The 27,754-nt window shown below is 35.4% G+C and overlaps 6 protein-coding genes across 8 annotated transcripts in view; 1 reads left to right on the top strand and 5 right to left on the bottom strand.

Moving 5' to 3' along the window:
* The window catches only part of LOC107226398 (alpha-1D adrenergic receptor), a 145,467-nt gene that overhangs the window by 96,024 nt on the left and 21,689 nt on the right, over positions 1 to 27,754 (top strand). The window lies entirely within an intron of this gene.
* LOC107222616 (suppressor protein SRP40) lies at positions 1,108 to 3,804 on the bottom strand. The gene is made up of 3 exons (XM_015662050.2): positions 3,637 to 3,804; positions 2,702 to 2,730; positions 1,108 to 2,227 (listed from the first exon to the last, which is right to left on the bottom strand). Exons 1-3 carry the CDS (start codon positions 3,777 to 3,779, stop codon positions 1,470 to 1,472), a joined length of 930 nt encoding a protein of 309 aa, XP_015517536.2. The 5' UTR covers positions 3,780 to 3,804; the 3' UTR covers positions 1,108 to 1,469.
* Positions 6,566 to 8,437, bottom strand: LOC107222600. The gene is made up of 3 exons (XM_015662033.2): positions 8,249 to 8,437; positions 7,607 to 7,662; positions 6,566 to 7,076 (listed from the first exon to the last, which is right to left on the bottom strand). Exons 1-3 carry the CDS (start codon positions 8,395 to 8,397, stop codon positions 6,961 to 6,963), a joined length of 321 nt encoding a protein of 106 aa, XP_015517519.1. The 5' UTR covers positions 8,398 to 8,437; the 3' UTR covers positions 6,566 to 6,960.
* On the bottom strand, positions 11,645 to 13,105 carry LOC107222610 (suppressor protein SRP40-like). The gene is made up of 3 exons (XM_046742111.1): positions 12,915 to 13,105; positions 12,486 to 12,556; positions 11,645 to 12,162 (listed from the first exon to the last, which is right to left on the bottom strand). Exons 1-3 carry the CDS (start codon positions 13,061 to 13,063, stop codon positions 11,912 to 11,914), a joined length of 471 nt encoding a protein of 156 aa, XP_046598067.1. The 5' UTR covers positions 13,064 to 13,105; the 3' UTR covers positions 11,645 to 11,911.
* Positions 15,588 to 17,149, bottom strand: LOC107222588 (prostatic spermine-binding protein). 2 transcript variants are annotated; one of them, XM_015662021.2, is made up of 3 exons: positions 16,959 to 17,149; positions 16,546 to 16,643; positions 15,588 to 15,882 (listed from the first exon to the last, which is right to left on the bottom strand). In XM_015662021.2, exons 1-3 carry the CDS (start codon positions 17,102 to 17,104, stop codon positions 15,782 to 15,784), a joined length of 345 nt encoding a protein of 114 aa, XP_015517507.2. In that variant the 5' UTR covers positions 17,105 to 17,149; the 3' UTR covers positions 15,588 to 15,781. The 2 variants fall into 2 exon arrangements, with proteins under 2 accessions (XP_015517507.2, XP_015517497.2); XM_015662011.2 differs by having other exon boundaries at positions 16,546 to 16,646; positions 16,959 to 17,148.
* Positions 19,056 to 21,508, bottom strand: LOC124294814. Its single transcript, XM_046742112.1, has 3 exons — positions 21,375 to 21,508; positions 20,873 to 20,946; positions 19,056 to 19,383 (listed from the first exon to the last, which is right to left on the bottom strand). The coding sequence occupies exons 1-3, from the start codon at positions 21,443 to 21,445 to the stop codon at positions 19,175 to 19,177; spliced, it is 354 nt and encodes a 117-aa protein (XP_046598068.1). The 5' UTR covers positions 21,446 to 21,508; the 3' UTR covers positions 19,056 to 19,174.

Genomic DNA, 27,754 nt, shown 5'->3' with positions numbered 1-27,754 from the left:
CAAGTAAGTCTTAATTCTAACCGCGTTAGTCGCTCTCTCAATAACAAACAAAATTACCTCAACAAAAAATTTTCGAAGGCTCTAACGGCGATCGTGCCAATGAAAAACTCAAACTAAAGTAAAGCAAAACGATATTGCTCGATCGCGCCAATCGTTACTAATTCAAACTTGACATTGAATACGACGCTATTCGCCGCAACCAGAATATTAATAATCAACGCGCTATCCACGATAAAAATAATTAAAGAAAAAAAGAGACAGGATGCCTTAGATGCTATTCGACTCGAAATGTCGGTAATAATCTTCGAATCAATAATCTCAAACTCAATCAATCATCTCACAGGTAACAATAAGCCGAGCGTTCACACACAGTGATACGTGATTTAGACGAGAGATGACGCTTCAGCAACACGCTAACGCAACTTGAGCCCTTGCAGCAGAATTTGGCTGCGCGTAATTATGGAGATGACAAACTCGACTTAAAAACCGTGACTCCAGTGTAATTTTTTAACAAATAAAAATGACTGTACGCGTTACCGCGAAACTTAAGCTATGACCACCAAGCGAGAATTTCGACCACGTTTATAACGCAAATGCAAAATGGCCATCCGTTGGTCGGTTTGCCGAACTAGATCACTCTTGTTTGTTCGCGAGAAGGAAATTAGCGCTTACCGTTTCTCAAGCGCACCCAGAATTCGTCAAAACTGCAGTCAGACATCGATCTGAATACTTTCCCATCAAGAATAATCAAAGCTGTGGTATATTGAGATTAGTGCACGTTAATTACGACAAGAACTGTACTTTATTGTAATTATGTAACAAACGATACAATATGCCAAAGGAAACTGAGTTTTCGCTACACACGTTTCGATCGCGATTCAATTTTTTTCTTGCACGCTAACTCGTACGAGAAAATCCTCACTCTTATAGTAAGATACATTCAAGGGTCGCATATTTTTGTTGTTTAAAAGTAAGAAGTTCCTCTAAAACATAGGGTATAATAATATCAATTGAAAGAGAAAACTGTACGTCATCAAGCTCATGTCAAATGGAATTGTTTGGATGTAAATGGTGTGACAGATTGTTGGAAATTTTGAACTAGGTAAATTCAGATAAACACAGTTGATATTTATTCACGATTAATAAGGAATTACATACATTGTGCAGTGGAATATAATAAAAATTTTACTGAAAGTGGCCCTGGTACGAGTGAAACTGCATATCCTTAAACTAGTAATCGTATCATTGATTGAGTTTCTCTAGTATCCCCGCATTGCTCTGATATTTGTGCACTGCAACGTATTTAAGCTAAACAAATTTTAAACCTAGAGATACAGCGTAACACGATCACTAAATCGTTAAAAACGGCAATTTATAATATATGGTCCTCGGAATTGGATCGGTCTTTACCAGAACTGGAGATGTCATTAGAACTGGAACTGTCACCTACGTCCGAGAAAAAATACAGCTTAGTTTGAGCGCAAAAGTCTGTTGTCAGAGCCAGACCAGCTTGGAGCCGACAGCTCATCTGAATCGTTGGAGGTGGTATCGGAGGCAGCCGAGTCAGACGAGCTTGGACCGGACGATCCGTTTGAGACGGCGTTGGAGGTGGAATCGGAGGCAGCCGAGTCAGACGCGCTTGGAGCGGACCATCCGTTTGAGACGACGCTGGAGGTGGAATCGGAGGCAGCCGAGTCAGAAGAGCTTGGACCGGACGATCCGTTTGAGACGTCGTTGGAGGTGGAATCGGAGGCAGCCGAGTCAGACGAGCCTGGAGCGGACGATTCGTTTGAGACGTCGTTGGAGGTGGAATCGGAGGCAGCCGAGTCAGAAGAGCTTGGAGCGGACGATCCGTTTGAGACGTCGTTGGAGGTGGAATCGGATGCAGCCGAGTCAGACGCGCTTGAAGCGGACGACTCATCTGAGACGTCGTTGGAGGTGGAATCGGAGGCAGCCGAGTCAGAAGAGCTTGGAGCGGACGATCCGTTTGAGACGTCGTTGGAGGTGGAATCGGAGGCAGCCGAGTCAGACGCGCTTGAAGCGGACGACTCATCTGAGACGTCGTTGGAGGTGGAATCGGAGGCAGCCGAGTCAGACGCGCTTGAAGCGGACGATCCGTTTGAGACGGTGGCGTAGCTGGATTCGGAGTCTAACGAGTCTTCAGCGGACGAAACAGCCGAGTCAGAATTGGATTCGGACTCGGTTGAGTTTGAACTGGATGCATCGGCTATAAGGTTGGGTGAAGAGAGAAGGAACCAATTTCATTATTGAGATATTTATCAAATGCATGATTCGTACGCCACCGAAAACTGAATTTAATCATTCGAGGGAACTCATATCCAGGGACGAGCGATTCATTTATATTTTTCATCAAATCTTACAGTATTTTCTTTCTCATTAAAATCTGGAACTTGATATGAAACATATATTACTAGCCTGTGTGTTTTTTTCACGAAGACTCTTTAGGGTGTTGAAACTTGAGTTTATGACTTGACTTACAGCTGTTATATGAACACCGCGTGGTGGTTTCGAATAAAAAAATTAAAAGTTGTAAATTCACGTATAATTCAAATGAATTTGAATACACAGAATTTGTTGTTTTTACTGGTCGTAAAGATTGAAGAGAATACGAATGGGAAAATTCATTTTCGTTGGCACGAAAAACTTGCATAAAAGAAATTGGCGAAATTTTTACACTTACAAGTGGCGCTGACGTCAGATTCGGAATTACTGTAATATAAAAAAAATTTAAACTTGATAATTTGTGAGTATGCAGATGCCAAGAAAGACTTGATCTTCTTTTCTTTGCCTCGGTCGTTCTTAAATCGACTATTAATTAAGCAGAGTAATATGACAAAGGAATTAAAATTAAAAGAAAGAAAAATGCGCTTTAATAGCATTTTCCGACATGTAATATTTGAGAAACAGGAAAAGCGACTGGAGATTTAAAAGAAAGCTTGCGATTCATCGAAATATGTGTGTACCGATTAAAAGTTTAATAAAAAAAAGCTCTCTCAACATATACTTTGCATGTTTCAAAACTGGATTTACCAAACAGACCGTCTTGTTCAAACATTCGCTAGAACGAGAATTCTCCTGACCTTTATAAGATGAATATATTCTAGCCTGAAGTAGAATGGATAAAACTGTCCAGGAGCGAAAACATTGTAGCAATAAAAACTTGAAGCCACTCATCGAAAGTTAATTGAAAAATATCAGAAAATAACCTCAAATAAAAAGTATAATTAACATAACAGTATAAAAAAGCAGAACATGTTCCGAAGTCAGGTGTAGACTTCTTTTTAAAAATCGAACGTTTATCGGCTCGGGATCGAACTCCACATAACATTACTTACTTTTCCACATTTTGCAGATTTTTATATAATGTGTTAACCTTATCATTTACCGCGATCTTGAGGAAAATCTCCAAAACAGTTAGAAGATTTTCGGGCCATCGTGAGTTGAAAGTGAACTCGAGAAAGAATACTATCACGATGATAACAAAGCAATACAATGCGGCAAGTCATCGTATATAAGAGCCGATCAGGTTATGTAATTCGATGTGAGAAATTCATCTTCTTTCAAAAATGAGATGTTGATCAGCGCAGCGTCACGCTTGGCGGATATGTTACTTACTTCTCTTTATTTTGAACCGATTCTTCAAATTCCTTCAAACCCTCCTCAACTAGATCTTTAAGTTCATTCAGGAAAGATTCAGGTCTTGCCAGAGCCTGGGAGCTGACGGCCAAGACTGCCAAAAGTACGATGAACTTCGTCATGTTGGATTTACGGATATAAATTCAGAACTGATTCCGATGTGTGATAACCCGCGGCTTTTATACATTGGCGGAATCAGCGATGTGTAAAAAATTCGATTCATACAAGGTCGCGAAAAAATTCAATTGCCCAGCCGTTGCGGTATTATTATATTTATCGATCGTCGATATTAGTTTACAATTAGTTACAAAGACTTTTCACGATCATTGATATATACCGTAATTAAAAATTAATTCACCTCCCCAAAAAAGGTAATTTCTTGCCCTTTTTGGAGGCAGAGCGAATTTTTTCTAAACAAGTACCAAATCATTAATTATATTACATAATATTACTCGATCTCATTTTAGGGGATGTTCTTTTTTCTTTTTTTTTTTCTCGAGCATTTAAATCCTATTTAAAGGTTCGTATCTGCATACATTGGTTTACAATACTTTACGGTAAATTAGTTCAGAGTAGTTAACAATAAAGTTGTGCATATTTGCAGTAACGAATGCTTGAAAATTATACAATTATTTGTCATTTAGCGCTAGAGATTCTAGACTTTTAAGTTGCAGTTTTTGCGAAATCTATGAACACAAGTGCAAGCTTTTATGATGGGTTCTGAAATTAAGGTTTAGATACTTGAAGATGGATGTTTTCAAGAACAGAATTTCAAGAAAATTGGCAAAGTTTTTGTTTGTGGCGGATGTTGCTGGTAAATCAGCGTTTTCATTTCCGAAAAAATTGTAACGTTTGAAAGTTATCGACCGAATTTGTAAGTTGTAATGAATGATTGATTGAGTTTCCATTAGAATCGATGATTACAACAATCGGAATGCTGATTTCTGCACAACTGCTATGAGATCGCCAATTTTGAGTTACCGAATTTCGTGCGAAAGACTTAAATTGAAGTCTCAACTTTCGAATCCTCCCAATTCTACCTGAAACTGTTGGTAAATATTTTTTGGGAAGAAGTCGTGATATTTTTTATCATCTGTTCTTAACCGAAATTTGAATATCCACAGCATGAATGAAGCCTATCGAAAAACATTACAAGTTGTTTAATTTGTTTTTGCCGCAATTAATCAGGCGCGATGAAATAATATTCCATGGATACTAGAAAATATTTTCGCCCGAACGCCAGACGATTCGAATCGAACGTCATAAGATATTGGAACAAGTGGCAAATACCAAGATAAGTAAATTCACGAGTTCGGTAAATTTCCGACACCTAATTGCTTTATTGGCACAAGTGCGCGATTTTTACGCGTGGATGTCTGAGGTTCTGCGAATCTTTTATTCTTCTTAACGATTCATTTTCGCTTATGATGAAATTTACAAATATCACGTGGGATCGATATTTACGAATGATTACGTCACAATTCCCGAGGAACAGATTAATGAAAAGAATATTCGATCGTTGGTTAATTAGAAAACGAAAGATTTTTCCGCTGATACTTTTTCACGAATGGAAACAGCATTTAAAGATTACTTTCTACGTAACGTGCTCAGAAGTTGAGAGATATCGATCAAATCGCGTTTTATCCGTTTCGACAGATTATCATTTTCTATCATCGATGTGAAACATTTCCAATACGTTCTGTTTTCAATTCCGAAGACAGAGGTTCTAAAAATATTACCGTCGATTTCAGTTTCGCCCAATTCTGACCAAGTTCCGTAATTTCTGATGGCTATTGTTAGCGACAGAAATTTAGGCTCAAATCCGATGACGTTCGGTTAGAGATTCCTGGATGCAAAATCTTTTAGATAAACAAAGTGCCGTGTGCCTTTATACGATTCAGATACGGTTATACGTGTTAAAGAAACACTTTATGGCCTAATATTATTCAGCGTTCATGAAAATTCATTCAGTTTGCTGAAAAGTTCGTCGAGCTTATCACATTTACCGACCAAGAGGTTTGTTGATTATTTCTACTGTATTCGTCACTAATTTACTGACAAAATTGATTCAGAAAAACACTTGAAACAAAATCTCACCTTTCAAAAAATAACATCCACGATTTGTTGGAAAGTCGGAAAGGTAACGAAGAGAAAAGATATATTTATTTACTTCATTTACTTGAAATTGCTTTAAAAAAGCTGTGTAGAATTGTGGACATAGATCTATATAAATTTTTAGAAAAATTTTCACCGAACAATTACGTTTGCTATTGTTGATTAATTTCTTGAATTTTTTTTTTTGATCCATAGATCAGCGAGGTCCAATGACACGGTAATTGTTGAAGTTTCTTAACGAAATAATAAATCGTTATTTGTCAAGCAAAAACATGCAGAACGACTGCAATTCAATATAGCAACAAGTGGTTACTTCCTAAATATATGCAATTGAGTAAACGCGGTTTCGATTGTATTTGAATTTGCTGTAATCGTTGCACAAGCATTAAATTTTCGCAACGGTTACAAGAAAATATAATAACAGTGATCGTAATGAGAAAGAATAGTAACGGACACTAGATTTTCCGGTACCAGTTAGAAAACTAATTTTCATTTTGTACCTAGAACTATATTTTTCGATTGTGGTAAAAACTGAAAATAGTTAAGGACTGAGCGGTAACCGCAATTAAAAAGTTCTCTCGGTGTAACAACAAATATACCGATAATCAATTTTCGCGGTTATCGATATACATTTCGTTCTTTTACGAATGAACGCAGTTTCAGAGTGACGGAAAAATATATATACGAATCAGAAATGAACAATTTTAAGCGCAACTTTTCACAACTTGAAACGGCATCACTTAAGGATATCGATGCTTATGGCAGGATGATGGAAAATAACTTCGAATAGACGTAATTATAACGATGCGGAAACATTTATTCGTGGTTAATAAACAATTACATACATTACACCACTGACTCGCAGTGGAAAATTATCGGAATAATTACATTTGAAATTGCTTCGCCTTGAGTGAAACTTCATTTAAAATTCGAAACTTTGGTCGCTGCAGCTTTGACTGCTCGTATTTTGCGTTGGTTATTGATCGTGTGGAACAAATTCAGAACTCAAAGATCCAGTTTAATCAAAAAAACTCTACTGAAAGTCGACGTCTCGTAAACGGACCTGAGTCTTATTGTGATTGGGAGTTTGACTGAGAATTTTGGGCCTCTCCAGACTGAGAATTACTGATTGATTGATCTCTGGATTCCGATGATGTAGAATCGTTTTCAGATGCGCCGGAAAAGCTACTATTTTTGGGAACCGGAGCTTGTCCCAGAGTTGTTGTCAACTTCGGGATTGCTGTCACTTCCGCTTCCGGTACTTTTCAAAGATGCGCCGTCATCGGTGGAAGATGAAGAGTTGACTGGAAAAAGGAGAAATCTCGTTAACGAAATACTAACGAAGTTATTGTATGTATTGAAAAGACCGCCCGAAGATGCAGCTTTCGTAATTTTTTCTACCCAAAATCTAAATCTCACGACACAAAGTTTAGAAAGTGACGCTGTCAGACTAGACCGACACCTTCAAGACAATAAATTTTGACTCGGATTTTGAGCACGATTTGAGAAAGAAGAAAAAACCCGGATATCTCAGAGCTCAAAATTTTTCCGAAATGTCTTCATTTGACTGTGGATTTGTGAAAATAAGCCGGATCAACAGAGCCACGCATAATTCAAGGTAGAAAAACCGAAATTGGTATGAATATTTAATATTTTCCGAACACTCTAAAAGCTTCCAATTTCTAACGATAAGTTTCTGATCACCGAATCGGACGAATTATCCGTTATTCCGTTGCTCTTGCTTGTCTTGGGAAGTGCAGGACTACGAACTGAGATTAGTTAGCCTTTCCATGAAAGAATCGAGAAGCAGTTGAATTCAAACTAATGGACTCACATGCTGGGGTAAGTATAGTTGCATTGACAGCTGCGCTCCCCGTCGAAGTGTTCGACCTGAAATCATTGACAAATAAGAAACTACACATTTTTGCATGTCTCTTCAAACATGGAATCCAATATGAATTGAAAAATTCGCAAATTATTGATCAAATTTTTGCTGGCAAAAAATTTTGATAATACGTGATATCGAAATCAGTTCTGACTATTTATTTTATCAACATTTTCGTACCAGACTCAAGAAAAAAAAAAAAAAAAAAAAAAAAACACAATATTTAGACGAAAATTTCGATTTTTTTGTAATATCTATAGCTTATCTAAAAAATACTACACAGTTTTCCTGATTTCTTCCATGAATCTTGGTGTTTGAGAACGTAGAATTTACGAATAATATCATAATCATATTAGAAACCATGTTCCTAAAATATGTACATAAAATCACGATTGTATTCGTAAATTCTATTCGCAGAGGAGAAAAAAAAAAAAATTCTTCCGTTGAGCTGTGTAATGATAATAACGAATGAGCGCGACGTTGCAGATTATTGTACGGAAGAACCTGGAAGATTTCATTGTAAGAAATTAAACTTTTTCAACAGCCAAATGTTGATCGGCGCAGAATAAAATTTAATCAAATATTACTCACTCTTCCGAACTTTTTATGCTTTTTTCAAGTTCCTCGACTTCGGACTCGAGCTGTGCTATAAATTCTTTGGTCAAAACACGCGATGACTGTTCTGCCAGAGCCTGGTAGCTGACGGCCAAAAGTGCCAAAATAACGATGAACTTCGCCATGTTCAATATCCTGGAATGAAATTGTAATTGACTAACGCGCACGATGATCCGCGATTTTTATACTTCGGCACATAATCACTGTTGCGTGAATTAACAGATGTCTGAAATTTCGCATATTGTCGAAATATTTCCATTCCCAGCCGTTACGTAATCGTCGAATTTATCGATCGTCGTCATTATTCTAAATCCGAGTCGTTTTCCGAGTCATCAATGCTGAGAAGTGAAAAATCAAATTCCCGACGCAATCGAATAAGGTTTTTTAAAATTCTTTAATTCGTCGGGCACCAATTCTGTGTTTGAATCATTCGAATTCAAGTTGACTGATCCAGAAGGTCGAAACTGCGCACAATTTATAATTTGAATTTTTTGCGGCGACTTAACGCGATTTTTTTCCTAACCTTGTAGTTTTCCCGTACAGACAGTTCGAAATTTGAAAACACAGCAAAACTTGGAACTGATAGCGATGAAAATCAGTGCATGACAACTTTCGTACGTTTTAGACGAATGTGAATTACTTTGAATTTCGAGCTTACGTCATTCGTTTTAGATTTTGAGAATTCAGCTTCAGGTTCAGGATTACCAACATTGAAAATGTGTGATCAGTGATTTTCACGGAGTTCGGGAGAGTTTTGAAAACATCGAGTCGTGAGTTTGTTTCGGATATACCAAGTTTGAAAAATTTAAACGCGGTTTCGAAATATGTGATCCAAAGAATACTGGAATAACGACTTTTGTATGGCTCAGACACACTTACAAAATTGTCAATTATTGCCGTTTTCAATTTTGCAGTTCAAGTTTCGAAAAACGACCAGACCAGTCTAAATATCTCGCTCAAACTGTTGCCAAATATTGTTCGTCAAGCAATTGGCATATCATTCAATTCTCGTTTTCATCCGAAGGTTCAATATTTTCTAGACAAATGAAGGGTAATAAAAAACATTTCGACCAGTAAGTTTAATGCTTCCGTCAGCTTGAGGAATCAGGTTATGTAATTTATTTTTTTCACGTTCAATCAATCGTGATGAAATACAAATCGATACTGACGTTCGTCGGGTCACAAGCCTCATTAAATATTGAAACAAGTGGTAGTTTAGTACCGAAGAAAAGTAAATTCAAGTGTTCGCGAACTTCCAACAACCGCTAACTTTATTTGCTCAAAACTGGGCACTGACGTCACGAAATTTCCGAATTGTTTGCTTTTCTTACATATTCATTTTTACTCTTTGCAAAATTCGTAAAGAACACGTGTAATATTTCCAGAAAACTACGTCGCTATTTTCGGATCGACGGAAAAATGAGATGAGAATATTCGTTCCTCGGTAAATTAGGTGACTGAAATTTTGTTGGATCGATTCATTCCGTACATGAATTGAGACACCTTTTTTAGATGATACTCTGCGCAGTATTGAGTCCAAAAATTGAACAATTTCAGCCAAGTCAAATTTGAAGATCCCAATTGGTGTCATTTTCTTCCAGTCATGTGAAATCTTTTCCAATATATTATATTTTCAATCCAAAAGCAAAAATACTAGAAATATTATATCAAAGCCGGTTTCATTCAATTCTGTCAAATTTTTTTTGTGATTTCTGATCACTGTACTTACTTATAGAAATTCAAACTTGCCTTCTGACGCATCGGTGAAATTTAGACGTGTTTTGGAAATTTCGAGCGAAGCATTTCTTCTGCCTATTCCAAGTTTCAACAACTTACACTTATAATTCAAACTGACCGCTCAAAAAATACTGGAATAGCGATTTTTGTATAATCTAGACACAGTAGTAAAAAATGTTGATACTTGGTCATTTCCAATTTTGCAATCGGAATGTGAAAAACTCGAGTTTCCATCCAGGATCGAATGAAGATATTTTTTACTCCGTGTTCTCGTCCTAGACTTATGCATTTTTTTTTTTTTGTTTTGTTCTTTGCATAAGTAGCTGAACAAAAATCTTTTTCGATCAATGAGTATTACATTTTAATCATCTTAACTTGGAATAAGTTGTGTAATTTCTTTCTCGCGGTCAATCAAGCGTGACAAAATAAAAATCGTCAGACATTCTGCGAAGCGTTTGCTTTTCTTATCGATTAATTTCCACTGTCGTTTCACGGCTTTGCAAAAAATTACACGCTCGATCGATATTTGTGAAGAATTGCGTGGCAGTTTTTGGGATTAGTTTAAAATGGCAGAGCCATTTAACCGTCAGCGAATTAGGAATGTTTACCATTCTTGGTCAAAGTAGCTCAGATTCAAGTATAAGTACAGAAAGCATTAGAAGAAGTTGGAAATTTTCTAAACTAACTCGACATTACTTTCCACGATCTTGTGGAGAGTGCTTCAAATAGTTAAAAAATATGTGACTAAAATTTCCGGAAAACATTCTAAACTTTCGAAAATGACCTGCATTTTGTTTCGTCTCGATCGGTTGAGTTGGAGCTAAACGATTAATATTATAAAAAAGAAAAAAAAATCGAAAAGAATATTTTCTCGTTAAGTATGCAAGTTTTTTGCCACCCGCTTAAGAAGGGATTGCATACCTGCTAATTAAAAATGAGATCCTAGTCCATACTCTCAGATGAATCGAATTGATTGATTGTTTGTGTGTGTGAATGAATCGAAAACTATTTCACCAATTTTGAAAATTTTTTCTCCAGTGGATATCTTACATTTGGAGAGTCAGGATTAACTGTAGCTATTTTTTTGATTTTGTAAAACGAGAATGAACAGGAGATAGTAAAATCAGGTTACCGGAAAAGGCGGAGGCTTGAATGTTGCGTGGTCAGAATGACGATCATTCTATACTTGAATTTTCTACATTTTATCGCTTCTACATTTCGACATTTCTTCATTTCAAATTTTTGCATTTATAAATTCTGTGGAATTTTTTTTTCCAGTTCTTCAAAAATCAATATTGCGATTAGTTTACACGCATATTAACAAACCACGTGGTTCTGTAAATGCATAAAAATATGTTGAAAGACACGTTTGAAGGTACGCAATACCGAATTTTTTGTATGCGAATCGAAAATCGTGACATTAGTACAATGCTTCGTAAGAAATAAACGCAGATTTCCATCGAATCGTTTACCCCTGTTTGTAAGTAATTACATAAAGAAAAATGACCGTGGAAAATCAGGTATTAATTGTAGTTAAACATCTCATAGCAAAACGGTTTAAACCTTAGAACACCATCACTTGAGAACATCGGTGGTGTGGCAGATGTGTAATAATTTTCAATAGACACACAACGGTGCAGATGCGAACGAAGAAGTTTTATTCATAAATCGTAAACAATCGCACATATTATATTAACTGCTACGCACTGAAAAATTACGAGAATAATTTTACTTGAAATCTCTTCGCTTCGGGCGAAACTTCATCATTTGAAACTCTGAATTTGTTCACTCCAGCTTCGACTGGTATCGATAGTTCTGAAAAAATTCAAAACATGGAGATTCGGATCATGATACGAAAACTTGGCTGAAAACCGTCCTCTGTTCGGGATCGGAGTGTTGATTCTATTGGGATTGGGATTGGGTTTGGAATTGAGAATTAGACTTTAACGAAGTTTCGGAGTTCGTCTTGGAACTAGTGCCTGATTGATTCTCGGTTTGAGATGCTGTAGAATCATCATTAGACGTATCGGAAGAGCTACTCTTCGCGGAATCGGAGATCTTTTCTGAGTTGGAGTCAACGTTGGAATCGCTGACATTATCGCTTGCGGTATTTTTTTCAGATTCGCTTCCACTGCCTGCGGACGAAGAGTCGGCTGTAAAAATGGAAATCTCATCAGTGATATGCTTGCGATGTGCAAGATTCTAATGCGATCAAAAACCGCGTTCCAGCAGAGATCTGGAATTTTATTTTTTGGCATTAAGCACCGCCGGAAAATGAAGCTTCAGTTATTTTTTGCATCGGTTAAATAGTTTGTACATTTTTTTGTCGTTATGTTAAGCCACTGATTTTGAGCACGATTTAAGAAACGAAAAACCATTCGAGATGTTTCAAAGTTCAAATCGAAGTAAAAACAATTACTGGGAAAAAATGAATATCGAAATAAGTGTTGATTAGAAGTTGAATTTATTGGCTTACATGTTCCGGTCAGTGTAACTTCATTGGCACTCGATGTTTCTGAAGTTTTCAATTCTTCGGCAGCATGATGCCTGTGATTATTGAAAAACTCGGGATTAGGTTTTTTTTTTTTTTTTTCTCTCTAGACCTTCGATCATGAAATATAATCCACGCTAGAAAATTTTCGTAATATTGCGACGTTTGCTTTTTCTCATCTTCCTCATCGCATCTTGATATTTTAAATTGAATAAGAAAATAAAGGAAGATTTGTCGAAAATATTTTCTAACACATCACATTGATTTGGAGAATAGAATTTTCGGAAAAAAAATAAATTAATAATTATAATATCACCGATTATATTGCAGGTTTTGGTATAAAAAAATTCAATTTTTATTTGAAAACCATGTGTTGATGGGATAAAAAATAAACTTTGTTGAATATCATCTCACTTTGCCGCTTTTTTTACCGCTTTTTCAATCTTCTTGATAGCGGACGTGATTTTAGCCTCGAACTTTGACCACCAATTTTTAGACGTCGATTTGGCCATCACCTGAGTACTGATGGCCAAAACTGCCAAAAGTATGACGAACTTTGCCATGCTTGATTTCTCGAAATCAATTCCGAACTGATTTTAGCGAGCGATGATCACTGACTTTTATACTTCGGCGTATAATCAGTGTTGTGTGAATGAACAGATGGTCTGTAAAAAATTACGCCGCTTGAGAAGAATTATATTTTTATGCTATAACGTGACCCTGAGAAATTAATCGATTATCGTTATTATTACACATCCAAAGAGGGAGTGAGAAAAGAAAATTTCTCTTTCGTTACCAATCTTGTGGTTGAATCGTTCGATCTGAATATGGCTGCCCCGAAATGTGATTTGAGGTGATTAAATTTGCACAGAAATTATAATAAAAGTTTTCCTGCGGTTGTTGATTCTGAGCTTTTTTTCGAACCCTTTGCTCGTTATTAAAAAATACTTGAAATTTTGAACGTTGAGTGAAATTTGTAACTGGTCACGTGAAAAAAAACGACTGAATACGGATGCTGAGTTTTTTTACTTACGACCTTATAACATTGATTGATCCATTTTTCAATTTCAACGTTTTTGAATTTATTCTCATGTTTTTCCCATAAAAAAAGGGGAAAAAATATACCATTTAACACGCGATATTGGAAACACACAAATCGGTACAAAAATGTGAATAACTTTAGGAGGAAAAAATTTCTGATGATTACTTTCAATGGGATTGTTATTTTTTTGCCATTTTCAGAATGTGCAGAGTTTTTCCTACTAAAAATGATCGCTTGTTAAATTATGAAACGTTATAACTCAAATTCACGTGCAATTTATTGCATGATTTATTTTGTAAATCCTGATAAAATGTATAAAAAATTTACATAATAAATTAAAATTTAAACACAAACCATCAGTTATACTAGATCGAAAATAAGGAACTATATGAATTTTGATCCAGTATATCTGATGATTCGTGCTTTTTGTATTTTGTTACATGATTTTTTACAAACTTGTGAATTTCAGTCATAACGTTTTATAATTTAACACATGATTATTTTCGGTAGGGTTTTCAAGAATGAAACAAATTTTCGGGGTATCATCAAACTTTGATGACGGAATGAATTCGCTGACGTGTTTTTTTCACGATCAATCGAGCGTGATTAAATGCAAACGAATGCAGCGTTGTGAAATCATTCACCTGGTACATGCGAAAAACTGTAAGAGTCGAATTTGGTCAAATATTGCAACAACTGATGGCAGTTATCAAGGAAAAGTGAATTCGCGTGGCTCGTTAAACTTCATCTGTCCCCGAATTCTTTATTAACACAAGTGCGCAATTTTTTTTTCGCCCTGATAAAATCACATGATCTGCGAATCGTTTGTTTTTAGCCAGTTCACCGCGGTTTTGAATTTTTCTTTCTTTTTTTTCGAAAGAATGCGTGAAATTGACATCCACGAAAATCTCGTTCTAAATTTTCCGTCAAATCGAGATCGTACTTTGCGTAATACGTCCGACAAAAACGACAGTTATCGACACATGAAGTATTTCGATACAAAGACTCCAAATAATAGCCGAAACGCGAAAATGTATTCGCGCTAAATTCAGCGTTATTTCAAGAATGGTGAGAGTTTGGAAAAATGCGACACTGGAAATTGGCGCTAAAATTTTTTTTTTTCTTCCCCCACATTATAGTTATTTTTCGAAACACTTGGATTCATAGAATTGACATTCTTCAGTTACGCAACTCGAAGGATAAAATAATTTTTCAACACTCTTCTGGATAATAGAATCCCGGTCACAGATTTAAAACGAAGCATCGATGACCAGTTTTTGTTTGCAATTCCGGTATTTTTTATTTTCACGTTTCTAGAAATACTTTTGCAGCTTACGTATATAGTATGTACTTAGCTACATATTATTTTAATAAAATTCCCAACGAACATCAAGTTATGTAAAATATAAACTACAAAAAAAAAACAAAAGTAGAAATACAAAGTTATATTAAAAACGTGATAAATATTGATACGTGATTAAAGATTTACAAAAATTACAAAGAAACAAACTAATCAAATAAATATCTTCTTTTTTTTCAAGTCTATAGCAATTTACAGGTATTTTTAATATTCCCGAGTCTTACAGGCTGCGTACAGCTGATAAACCATCTTATACATATATACACATGAGTGGTTGTTGTAACTATTTTTGGATAAATTCAAAATTCGTGTATCTAAAAATTATGCAATTATCACCAAAAAACTAGGCTCACATTTTCTGTTTCATTAGAAAGCTTGACTTTATGGTAAAATATCCGGACACCGAGTGGCGCAAATAGTTCTTCAATCTCTTAACTGATAAGTGAGATTACGTGTTCCGTAATTTGAGGAAAATTTTTTGAAAAATCAAAATTACTCGCAGGGCTTGAGCTGGCAATGAAATAATTCCTAGATAAATTTTCTACCATAATTAACCGAATAAATATACGCACCGTTAAACTTTTTATGATATTCAAAAACTTCTCAGCTGAAATATTATTCACCCTTTCGCCTAATTTTCATGGGATAAGGTGTGTAATTAAATGCAGTTCGGAATATACTGGGATTTATATGATGCAATGAATATTTATTAACAACATAATTTTACTTTACATTTGGTTAGGCATTGTAAAATAATCGAAACCGTAGTAATTAAAGTTCCATCTGTAATTGGGGCGAGACGTCGTAATTCCAGAAACTTCCTATTCGGTCTCTGCTTCCATATTTATGCCTTTTCGTTATTAAAAGGGGAATTTTTGATTACTCGCTGCTGCTGCTATCATCATCGTCGTCAACGACAGTTTCTCCCGTATTTTCCTCTTGTATTATGTCATTCTCGGCATCGTTTTCGTCAGCGTCATCTGCAACGTCATTTTTTACTTCAAATTCAGTGACGGTATTTTTTCCATTCGTCACATTTTTTTCAATTTACTTAAAATGAATCATCAATTTTTTACGGTAAATCGAATTTCAATTTCGAGGATTGAAAGATAATCTTTGCAAATTTAAATTCAATCAGTTTTCAGCCGTTTTCGAGGCATCAAGGGCACTGAAAAAAGATCCCATCGAGCGGAATGGTTAACGCTTAATTATCAATAATAGTGCGTTCTTATTATTTCAACCCAATGAACAATAAATTCAACAATGAAGCAAACAAATCCGAATCGAATCTAACGATTGGTTGTGGGGTTTAAATACCGATTTCAAAAATTCGTTTGTCATCTCTGATCCGATAGTTATCGGTGTAGATACTTGTAAAACAAAGCGTTGGGGATAAATGCAAATAGTTTAAGCAATATAATTAAGAATATAATGAAGAAAAATATGACCCTTAAAAATATCGGAACCGCAATAGAAATTTTTCTAGTAATATTTCTGCTTCGGTAATGAAATAAACGGAATATCGACGACACAAATTTTTATTGTTGTGGTTCAGAGACTCCAACTAGAAATGATTTTCTGGCGGCATGAAATGACCATAAAATTCTCGCAACAGTTCGATTGAATTATTCTACAAGTCTTACCTGATCTAGTCTGATCATCCACTTCATTCCCGTCATCTGCGGCATTATCTGCGTCGTCATCTTGTGCGTTTGTGTTCTCAGCTTGATTCTCGTCCTGGCTTCTGAAACGAAAGAACATCAGTCAACTTCAATCAACTTTTGCAATTATAAACATTACTGAATAATAAAACTCGAAGAACAGACTAAAAAAAAAAAAATCACGTAGAAACTTTTCGACATATATTATCATCGGTGTGTTGCGTGGGATCAAAGCTTCAAAAAAAAAAAAAAAATTAAAAATCTGGTACAAAAGCTTCGTCGTCATTTTATCCATCGATAAAGTGTGAAGTACAATAACGCTAGTTTTGAAAACGAAAGATAATTTTTAATCCAACGATAATTCGGGGATGTTTCCAGTTTTGCATGTTACTCACGCTTCTTTCAAGGCTTTGAACATACTCCCGACTCCAAAGCCCGACTGTACACTTCCGGCATTACTTCCGGTGGCAGGATTTTCTTCAGCCAAAACGCTGAGGGTGATGCAGGCCACAAGTGCCAAGACAATGATGAGCTTCGCCATGTTGTAGTTACTCTGATTTTGATTCAGAACTGATATCCATCACCGATATTCAATGGCTTTTTATACTTCCACCGAATAACGGTTGAAACGTGTAAATGCATCTGTTTCAATAGATACCGAAACCTTGGGCCCGAAATACCGCTTCCAAGTTCTTTGTTTGCAGAATTACTCGAAAACACGGAAATATTTGACCAGCTTTGTTGTCGGTCTCTTATCGTTAGCTTTGAACAGCGTCATTGTAAAAACACCCGATATATTCAAATCCTACGCGAAATTCAAACCTTAATTGTAAGTGATAAATTTACGTAATATTGTTTCGCATGGCAGATTTTTTCAATTCATATTATACGCGTGGCAGTTTTTCTTTTCGCTAAGCTCGACATATTTTCGTCGACAATTTTTACAATACAAGTGTAAAGAAGTCGTCGGGTCAATGATCCTGAAAGACATTAGGAGGAAATTCAAAAATAAAACTGTTTTTAACGTTAGTTTTTTCCGTTCACGTCATAAAAAAAAAAATATTTTAAATTACGCTTTCCAAACTTCATGGAATGATTTTTCCATAGTCTTCCAACATTCCGCGATGATTCGGAATTGTTTACCATTCAAATGAAGTTGAAATTCAGGGAAAAAAAAATGTTCCACATGAAACCGAGCTCAATCTGTATGAAAATTAGATAATCTAAGCATTTCCAAAATCTCCTACGGAATCTTTGAAATTCACATGACACCTTAGAACTGCTCTGCATCTATTCTCATGGATACAACAAGTTCAATAATTGTACTATTACATCATGCTTTGTTTTCCATTGAAAAATGCCATTTAGTCATGACAAAAAAAAGTTTTGGAATTCCGCGTGCATTAAAGGGTTCAAAATGACTTTTTTCTAGTGACGAAAATTTATAGAAATAATTTTTAGGTTATCCAGAATTTGGCTATATTTTGGACTATATTTATATTCGCGTCCAACTTGAGCATTATCGAATTAGGCTCACCTTGACGGAATTAATTAAACGAGTTATTTTGTTCACGGGTAATCAGGCGTAATGAAAGACCGATGGCAGCGATTCTAAAGCCCGAATATTATGTAAAACGTTAATGTTTAACACCTGAACACATTGCGTGTGGAAGAGTGAATAAAAAAATCATTTGTTCTGCTTGGCGCGCAATTATTGAAAGATACGTTCAGCGACGAATTAAATTTAGCTATAAGAAAATGCAATTCTTCAAATATATGTATACATTCACAACATAATTTTAAAAAAAAACTTACGTAGTTAATCAATATTGAATTTCATCCGCTAATATGCATGTAATTTACACAAGTGAAACAATTTTTAACGTATCTCATAAGCGAATTATCATTATTGACTAATTTAGTTCGGTGCGCGATTACGAAAGAAATACGAACAAAAATGTTATTACGCGATGAAGAAGAAAACGGAACAAAAAAAAAAAAAAAAGAAAAGGTAGGAAATAACTACATGCAATTTTCAATATCACATGAAACGTTCTTACTGTCGCATAATTTCGTGAAACAATTTTAGAACTACAACGCAAAATATAATGTTCGTAAGAAATATCAGAGATATGAACGAAAAGAAAATGCCAGTCGATTATTTTTAATTACAGTGACGAAGTAGCTTTTCGTAAAAATGATGAAATGAAATGGGATGTAAAAAATCAATTGGTACACATGTGGTTGGAAATTAATAATTGTGATATATTCTTTAATGGATTCGAACATCAAACATCCGATCAATAATAATCAAATATAGATTCAAATGGCTGTCGACGTATGTCTTAGAATATTGTGAAATAGGCTTATAATTCTGATTGATCGATTTTAGACGGTAAATACTCAGTAAAAATTTATGAATGAATAATCGTGGGTAAGTAAATTTTTCTGCGAAAGCGTAATTAAAACAAAAACAATTCAAACTACACCTCGAATTTTTACTGCTTCAGCGAAACTCATATATTTAATATCTCTTACATCGATCATGACAGCAATTAATTATTATTTCGTACTCCTGATTCGCGAATTTGCAAACAGTGTCTGTCTTGCATTATTGACGGGACTTGCTCGATTCAGAGGATTCAGAGGATTCAGAGGATGCAGAGGACTGACGGGATTCGACAGATTCCGGCGATTCGGGGGATGCGACGCTCGGTGACGACTCGTCGGAAGACGAAGATTTGCTTGATGCATCTTGCAAGGATCGACTCACGCGGACTGCTGCATTTTCCCTCCGTTTGAACTCAGCGCCTCGTGTGTCTGTAATAAGTGAAAAATGGCTGTATTGAGGGTTTTTCTCTGGTGACTTTTTCCGGACGAGACGAAAACAGATCGTGCCCAGGTCGTGTATTCAAGGCCAACAGGTGAATTTTGGAAATTTCTATACCGAAAACTAATCATTCAATTCGGTTGAGGCTTGTATTTACTCAAACAGTTGTTTATTCTTCAGTCAAAAACTACAGATTTGATTAGAAACGCTCAGAATTCGTGTGAAACACCTTAAAACCACTTAAAACTACTTCGGTGTCATTTGAAATTCATCAAGAGTAGTTTTAAACAGTTGAAAACCATTGTCCAACTGCGCGAAATCGCTCAAAGCATCTTCAAAATCAGCTTAAATTCTTTGAAATTACTTTTCAATAGTTCAAAATTATTTTTTACATACCCAAAACTACTTGAAATCACTTTGAGATCATTCAAACCTGCGCGAATTAGCTTGAAATTATTATTAGGAATAATTTTCGAACCGCTCAGAATCAATAGAATCCGGTTTGAAATCGTTTGAAACTCCTTGAAATCAATCTCAATCATTTTTGAATCACTCAAAACCAAGTGAAACTGCTGATAAATCGTTTGAAATTCGTCGAGAGTAGTTTCAAACAGTTACAAACCATTGTTCAACTGCGCGAAATCGCTCAAAACCACTTCAAAATCATTTTAAGTTTCTTGAAATTAATTTTCAACAGTTCCAAATTATTTTTTAAATACCCAAGACCACTTCACTTGGGGATCATTTAAACCTCCTCGAATTTGCTTGAAATTATTATTGGGAATAATTTCCGAACCGCTCAGAACCAATAGAATCCGGTTTGAAATCGTTTGAAACTCCTTGAAATCAATCTCGATCATTTTTTAATCACTCAAAATCGAGTGAAGCTGCTGAGAAATCGTTTCAAAACTATACGAAAAACACAAAATATTCTTACAGGATTCGTAGTGTTCCGAAATGAATTGGTGCTTAATTACTAGACGCATGCAATGCGTTCCATGTGCAAAGCTAGGCAAAGTTAATCCAAAAGTTAACTTGGTTAAACGTTAATTCGCCACTTAAAAAGTCAACTTCGATAATCATCAAAGCGTTAAATATATTTAAAAAAATTATAAATTTAAGACAAGTGAAGGTTATTCGTCAATTATTAGATATCGAACAGTTGTACTGATGTTTAAGTACACCGAGAAAAAAAAATCTAATCTATGTGAAATCTAAATGAATGTTTATTTTTGTTATTCCAAGATCTGTTCGAAATGGTTAGCTGATTTAAATAGTCAAATTAAAACAAAACAAAATGACGTCAACAACCAATGTAACGCAAGTTAAGTAAAACGTTAATAATTTTTCAGTTTAACCTAGAAGTTAAATTTAAGCAATTTTTTAAACTTCGTTAATTAACGATAGGCGGATTAACGGTCTTCTGCTCAGCTTTGTCCACGTGCTTTCGTAGCATTAAAAGTACGCTTTTGTTCTTACCCAAGACAGTTGCGTCATGCACACCGGAGCTAAGATATCCTGATGGGCGCAACGAGTGCAATCCTGCGACCATTCTGAAATATTTTAAGTTGCAGGATATAATTCTTGACTTTTGAAATTGCACTTCGACGGGTTTTCCGTATTCAAATACTACGGCAGAATGTCTTCTTAACATTCTTGATTCATCGATTTGTCGGATTTGGAATATTTTAAGATAATCCAGAAACGGTTTAAGTTTGTACTTTTTGATTTCTATATGATTCTCGTGATTTTTTGTCGTAATATTTTCATTACAAGTTTTCTCCGAACTATGGATTTAAACTTTTTCAATTTCTTATCTTTCATTTTGCAATAACTCTTTACTCTTTATATCCTTCCTAGCAAATAATTGTATACCGTTGCTATTCTTTTGTTATACTATCAGTTATTTTGTCTCGGATTATTCCCGACTATTGAACAACTTGATTATTCGCCAAGCGCGACTTGATTTAAAATTTCTTACCCAGGATGCGGTTTCGCCAGAACTTGGCTGCTGATCGCCAGCACCGCAAACAGAACGATTAATTTGTACATAATATTTAATCTGATTGACTTTCAACTCAGAACTGATTTACGTCAAAGATGATCCGCCACTTTTATACTTCAGCGATTAAATCGTTATCTTGTCGAAAGACCGAAATAAACTCAGTACGAGTAACGATAACAACATCAAATGCCGGATCCGTCGACCCGATCTACGCAATTCGTGGTCAAATGTCACTTTATAAAATAAACTCGCATAACATTTTATAATTACCAAAATTTATAACTCCGTAACTCTGACGCATGAAATATATCTAGAATACATATGTGAGAAATCGGAACTGAAATAGATTTGCAGAGTCACGCGGCTGCTTTGAATTTTATAATTGCATAACTTGTTTCATCCGAGAAATCTCAAATAATTGAATTCAGTTAACGCTTTTTTAAAATTCATTTCATATGTCATATCGCGATTATGAGCCGAGGAAATAAAAACAACCGTATAATTTTTAGGTACGGTCTACAGTGTACGAAAAAAAAAACTTCTTTCGGCGAGTTTTAGATTTTTTGGACCACGTATTTGATTTTTACTGCTCCCAAAAACAGAAAAACCCAATTTTCGAATAAATAGCCCGTATCATTGGCTTCAAATTTTTATTATAAATTGATCGTTGAAAAATGAAAATTTTCAGACCATGGTTGAAGTGGGAAAGCTTTTGGTTTAGAATCTACATGCGAAACAAGTCATTAAAAAGTGAGAAAAATCGAATGAAATATAAATTAGACAAATACTTATTTTATTCAATTTTTTTGATGGCGAGGAGTAGAATGGCTCGTATAATAATCAATTCAAATTCTGTGCCAAGTGGCAGATGAAATGACTCAATCAATATTCAACTATTACAGCATTATGAAGTAGCTTGATGATTTTCTGGTCATATTTATTTTTGTAGTTACGAATCGATTTCAATATTATTTACAGATCGTTGAAGTTAATTTGTACTTTTCAAAACCATTTAAAAAAACTTGTTATTTTTATACAAAAATTATTACTGCGTAAAATTTATTCACACAAGTATATCGACAAGTTTTTCGACTTTTTTCACCAAAATGCTCCGCTAAATCGTCAATGTATAAAAACTCTCGTTACCAAAAGCTGCACCTGAAATCTTATTTTGTCATTTACATTTTTTACATTTATTTCGTCAGAAAAACATACTGCTCATGAGCTTCGCGGAAAAATCCAAACCAAAATTGAAGGACAAAACGGAAAAGGAATAGAAATCTTACGATTGATGTTTCGATTTATTACTCCGTGAAAATAGCCACCGGTTTAGTTGGAAGGTTGGATCGCACAGCTTAATAGAATCGCAGCCAGCCAAGAAATACAGAGGTTTAAATCGCCTTCCCCCGTTTTCTACCGCACTACACGGAAAGCCGTTTCGTTACTTTCCGATTCTAACGTCTTTTCACTGAGAAGGTGCGGCAACACACTTTCAAGATTTCTTTCCTCCCCAGCTCCAGAAGAAGCAAATGCCACTAAAGTTTTTCTGCAAGTGAAGCTCATTTTTCTTTGCCTCTGATATTTCAAGGTCTTCGCAAAAAATTGGCAACCCTGAGAACAAAATTTTTGTCAAAATTTTCAGAAGAACAAATACTTCGCAAATGTGATCTTAGGTTATGTTGGATCAAGCAAGGTCAACTTGGATCACTTCGGTGAGGTTAGGATGACTCGTGTTTCACCATTCGGAATTACCACGAACAGAGTTTATCAATTTATTTCGGTGTTATTTCGTTTGTCCATTAAAAAAAATTTCAAGATAAAACTCGACTGGAAATAATTTTCATATAACTGTCAGGGATCTTTATCTGAAAGTTTTGATAATCCAACAACTGCCAAACAAATTTTCAACCGACAAATTCCTAATCAGACAGTTCGATCCCCTTTCCAGTACTATTAGAAATCTATATAAAACAACTTCTGACAGGTAAAAGAAATTTCGAAAAACATTACCAATATTAGTCTTTTCAGAGAAAAACTGTGACCCTAGATTTCTAATAGACTCATAAGGTTATAATTAATTATCATTCTTGGATATCAATATTACCGAGTGTGGATTTTTTGTCTTCACTCGGTATACAATGACGCAAAAAACTGCCAGTCAATCGTTCGACACACAAAAATTATTCCGATAGTTCGTTTGCAAATAAAATCACTAAAAAGTGATAGAAATTTGTAAAAATTATTTGCATAGAACAAATGGTGAACACTTCAACCCCTTGCACCAAAATGTTGAGTTATATTAGATTTGATCATGTTAGGTTAGATTGGATCATGTCAAGTCATCTTGGGTTGGATCAGGTCTTGTTCGATTGGTTCACCTCATGTTGGATCATTTTTGGATTATCTTGTAGTCGATCATGTTAGATTGGGTAATATTAGGTGATGGGGTTATATTAAAGTTACACATTTTAGGTTAGATCATGTTAGATGTCACGGTAGGCTAGGTTAGGTTGGGTTGTACAAAGCAAAGCATAAAGTTAGGTTAGATCGGTTCGTACAAAGCAAGGGATAAAGTTAGGTTAGGTTAGGTCGTATAATGCAAGGCATAAAGTTAGGTTAGGTTAGGTCGTATGAAGTAAGACGTAAAGTTAGGTTAGGTTAGGTGCCAAAACTATTACAGCGCGGCTTTAAGCCCTGCAGCGCGATGGCACAACTTAACTCGTTTATGGCCGTTAGGGATGAAAGCATGACGTGAATAATTTTCGGCCCTGACCTTTGACCCATATTCCTGTCGCCGAACGCATCGCATCGGACGCGCAAATTGAGAACCCGGTCTTGCTCATAAAAGTATTAACAACTTCTGAGCCCTCGGATGCAGACCCGCATCCCTCGGGTCGAAACGTGACGCTTGATGACGCATCCTTGAACCCTATCCTCGCCGTGACATCGGTCATTTCGAAGCTTACTCACATTTGCGTACTCGGTGTCTTGTTTTCAACGAATCATTGGATAATAGGCAATCGAAAAGCTGATGAATCGTGACTCGGGAAGATTAAACTGCTCGGTGGCAATTGTTTGCAAATGAAATATCCAAGTTGTCATTATCAAGACCTTGTTCGAAAATCTCTCTGAAGAGATTTCATCATTGTATATTAATTAAGTTTCGACATTTTCATGCTTCAAATATTGTTATCGATCGAAATTCGTTCAACCGAAAAATATTTGCGCGACAGAAACGTTTTTAAAAATCGCTGACTCAAGAAAATTTGACAATGCGGGTGAATACACAAAGTTAGCTGTATGAAAACGAGATGTGATTTGTTAAAAGTGTGCAATAAATATCATTCTGTGAAATTTGGAATGCTTCTTTTTCCATAAACAAAAAACTAGCTTTGATTATTTTTGAAAAACATTCACTCGTCAGTTGCTAGAAACGGAACACCCTGTGTACACTCATAATCGGGGTGAAAAATACGAGCCGGTGTTACTATCCTGCAATTTATTACACTCACAATACGTCTGCAGCCTAGAAGAAATATAAAAACGCAGTATCCTCCACGGCGTCAAGGGATATAATATTTTTATCACCGATCGCTTCACGCCTCATTCAATCTTGTGCACTCGTCAAAATGTACGGAAATCGTTCGAGTTCTCGAAGGATTGTGGGAAATATGACTTTGTTCCCATTGAGGAAAAATTTACTTCCGTTTTCACTTCCGGTATTCTCGCGAAAGAAGACATCTTGTAGCTGTTGGATTGTGAAAATTTTTTAGAATTTCGTTGGATTGTTTTTCGAAATCGAACATTCGTCGACAGTTATATTCAAATTTGAGTTATCGATGTAACGAAACATTTGATTTTCAGATTACTTTAAAATTGAATACTAAACAAACCAATGAAGAGAAAGATAGAAAAACAGTAGAGTAATAAAAGTTAAGTATATAACGGTACGAATGAATAAAATGAGCCGATAGACGAAGATACGTGAGGTTAAAGTTCGGTTATAAGAAGAGGTCAAGGATGAATATCAGGCGTACAGTCAACGCCAAAAGCTTCTGAACAAAGTAACAATGGAACAAAAGCGCAACAGGTGTGACTGAGATTAATCGAGTTTATTCGAATAAGAGTAACATCCCGTCAATAATAATGATTCAGTACGAAGAACTTTTACGACCGATGAAAAAGCACTGGCTTAGAATGGATTCGCGATCAAAATTCGCTCTATCAATCTACCAAAATTGGATCAACGATACTTTTTCAGATTCGTAAAAAATCATAAAATACATGTAAATAATTATCAATCATCTGGTTTTTTTCCTCAAATTTTAGATGCTTCGAATTCCTGTCTTTTCAACGGAAATCACGTTTTACTCGACTGAATTTGATCAATTTCAATCGCAGCTATAGAGCTTATTTTCGACCCGTTTTATTTATTTCAACTCTTTCTTCAAATTACGAGCGTGTAAGGGTAACGTAACCTAGGAATGAGAAACATAAAACCAAACAACATTTCAATATTAATAAATCGATGCATTATCTTTACAATGAATGCCGAAAAAAGGCAAAGAGTCAGAGGCACAAAAATTCGCATACCCATTTTCGATTAAAATCGAGGAAATGTAAAGACCGCGAGCTTTTACGTTCAATCGTTGATTCAAGTTCTCAGACTCTTTTGCTCGGACTGTACATCCGATACACCCTAAAATCGTGCCCATTTTTTATAGAAACAGCGTATAAAGCCGAACCGTGGTTGAGTTTACGGATGTCATCGCATTCGAATAAGGCCACGATTTGGGAAATTTCAAAGACTGAGATCGAGGCCCGGCGTAAACTCCAAATGAGATCTGATCCCGAGGATGGAAAGGGACTTGAATGGCATAATGAAATGGGACTGCTTGATCGGATGGCGATAAACTGGACCGAGGAGCGCGTGACCGGATTCACTGATGTTGAAACAAGCCCGAAAATTCGCTCTAAACGCACCGCCGGAAACTTGAAGCGCGGTTCTTTATCTAGCTGAAACTATTTTTCAACCTACCGAAAGGATTCAATTCAATTTTTTTTATTTGTTTTCAACCTTTTCGGATATTTGTAAAAAAAACTAATGAAAATCATTCAGTTTTCTGTGAATTATTTTTGGCAAAATCAATTGGTCTGGAATATATTCATTTGCTGAATTTGTTCCAACTTTTTTGAACTCGAGAACAATTATTCAGACAAATCGAAGAAGTATAAAAATATTTTGAACTGTTTCGTTCGTTGGAAATTCGTTAAGTTTATACATTTTTAATTTTTTACCAATTTTTCATTACTGATCGTATTTTCCAATCATTCCCTAATTTATAATTTGCTTATCTGTTTAAAAAATTTCAATACATGTTGAATGTATCGAATTCGATTGTTTCTTTTCTCATTTCCTTTCAAAATTTCTGCAATCTATTCTGCAAATGTTTCTGACCAGTCGATTGATGCATTTTTATATCACTATCGATTACGGTGATATTTGATTGTTTCTAGAAAACCAGAGAAATCGGCTGAAAAAATTTAAAGCTGTTCCGGAAATCGTTACCTTTACGAATTGTTAAGATTCTCTGATTATTCGCCTGAATCAAAAACATCAAAAAACAATTTCCAAATCAAAAGATTATTCAACTTTACCGAGAATATAACATAAATTTTTGGAAATTTGAAACAAGAACAGAATTTCGTCGTTGTTGCAATGATTAAAATTCGCTCGAAAATTTCACTCCATCAAAAGTCAATTTCAAACAGCAGAGATTAGCTGTTATCAAAATATAACTGTATCAATTCACAGTTCAAATCATGGACGATTGAGTGTTCATCGTTGTTTGGACAGTTCGTTAATTGCCAAAGCAGGTGAAGAGGGATGAAAAGAAGAGGAAGAAGTAAAAAATAAAAAAATACGAATTAAAAGTAAACGAAACGAGGAATAAAGAACGTATAAGCAAACAAACTAATTAGTCGACGGGCTTCTATTTCTCACCTCCTCGTTGTTTTAACGACGATCAGCGTACCGTATTATTAGCGGTCGAAATGACCGACCGTATATTGTTAATTGTTTACACATCGAGGGAATAATTGCTTCGCCAGACCGCCAAAGCGGATTCAGTCAGGCTGTTACCACTCATTTTAATCCTGTATCTTTTTTTCTACCTTCTAACTCATGAGTCGAGTCGATATCGACCCCGCGAGTTTCTTGTTCGCAAAAACGTTCTCAAAGCAATAACGAGACTCGTGATTACGTAAATCTTTCCGTTTTTTTAATAAGGAAACGAATAGTGAAAACGAAATTTGATTTTATTCAAGTTTAGTTGGTGGAAAATTCAATCAACTAC

Source organism: Neodiprion lecontei, chromosome 5 (assembly GCF_021901455.1).
Source record: "Neodiprion lecontei isolate iyNeoLeco1 chromosome 5, iyNeoLeco1.1, whole genome shotgun sequence".
NCBI classification, from domain to species: Eukaryota; Metazoa; Arthropoda; class Insecta; order Hymenoptera; family Diprionidae; genus Neodiprion; species Neodiprion lecontei.
This window is presented reverse-complemented; position numbering and strand designations above follow the sequence as displayed.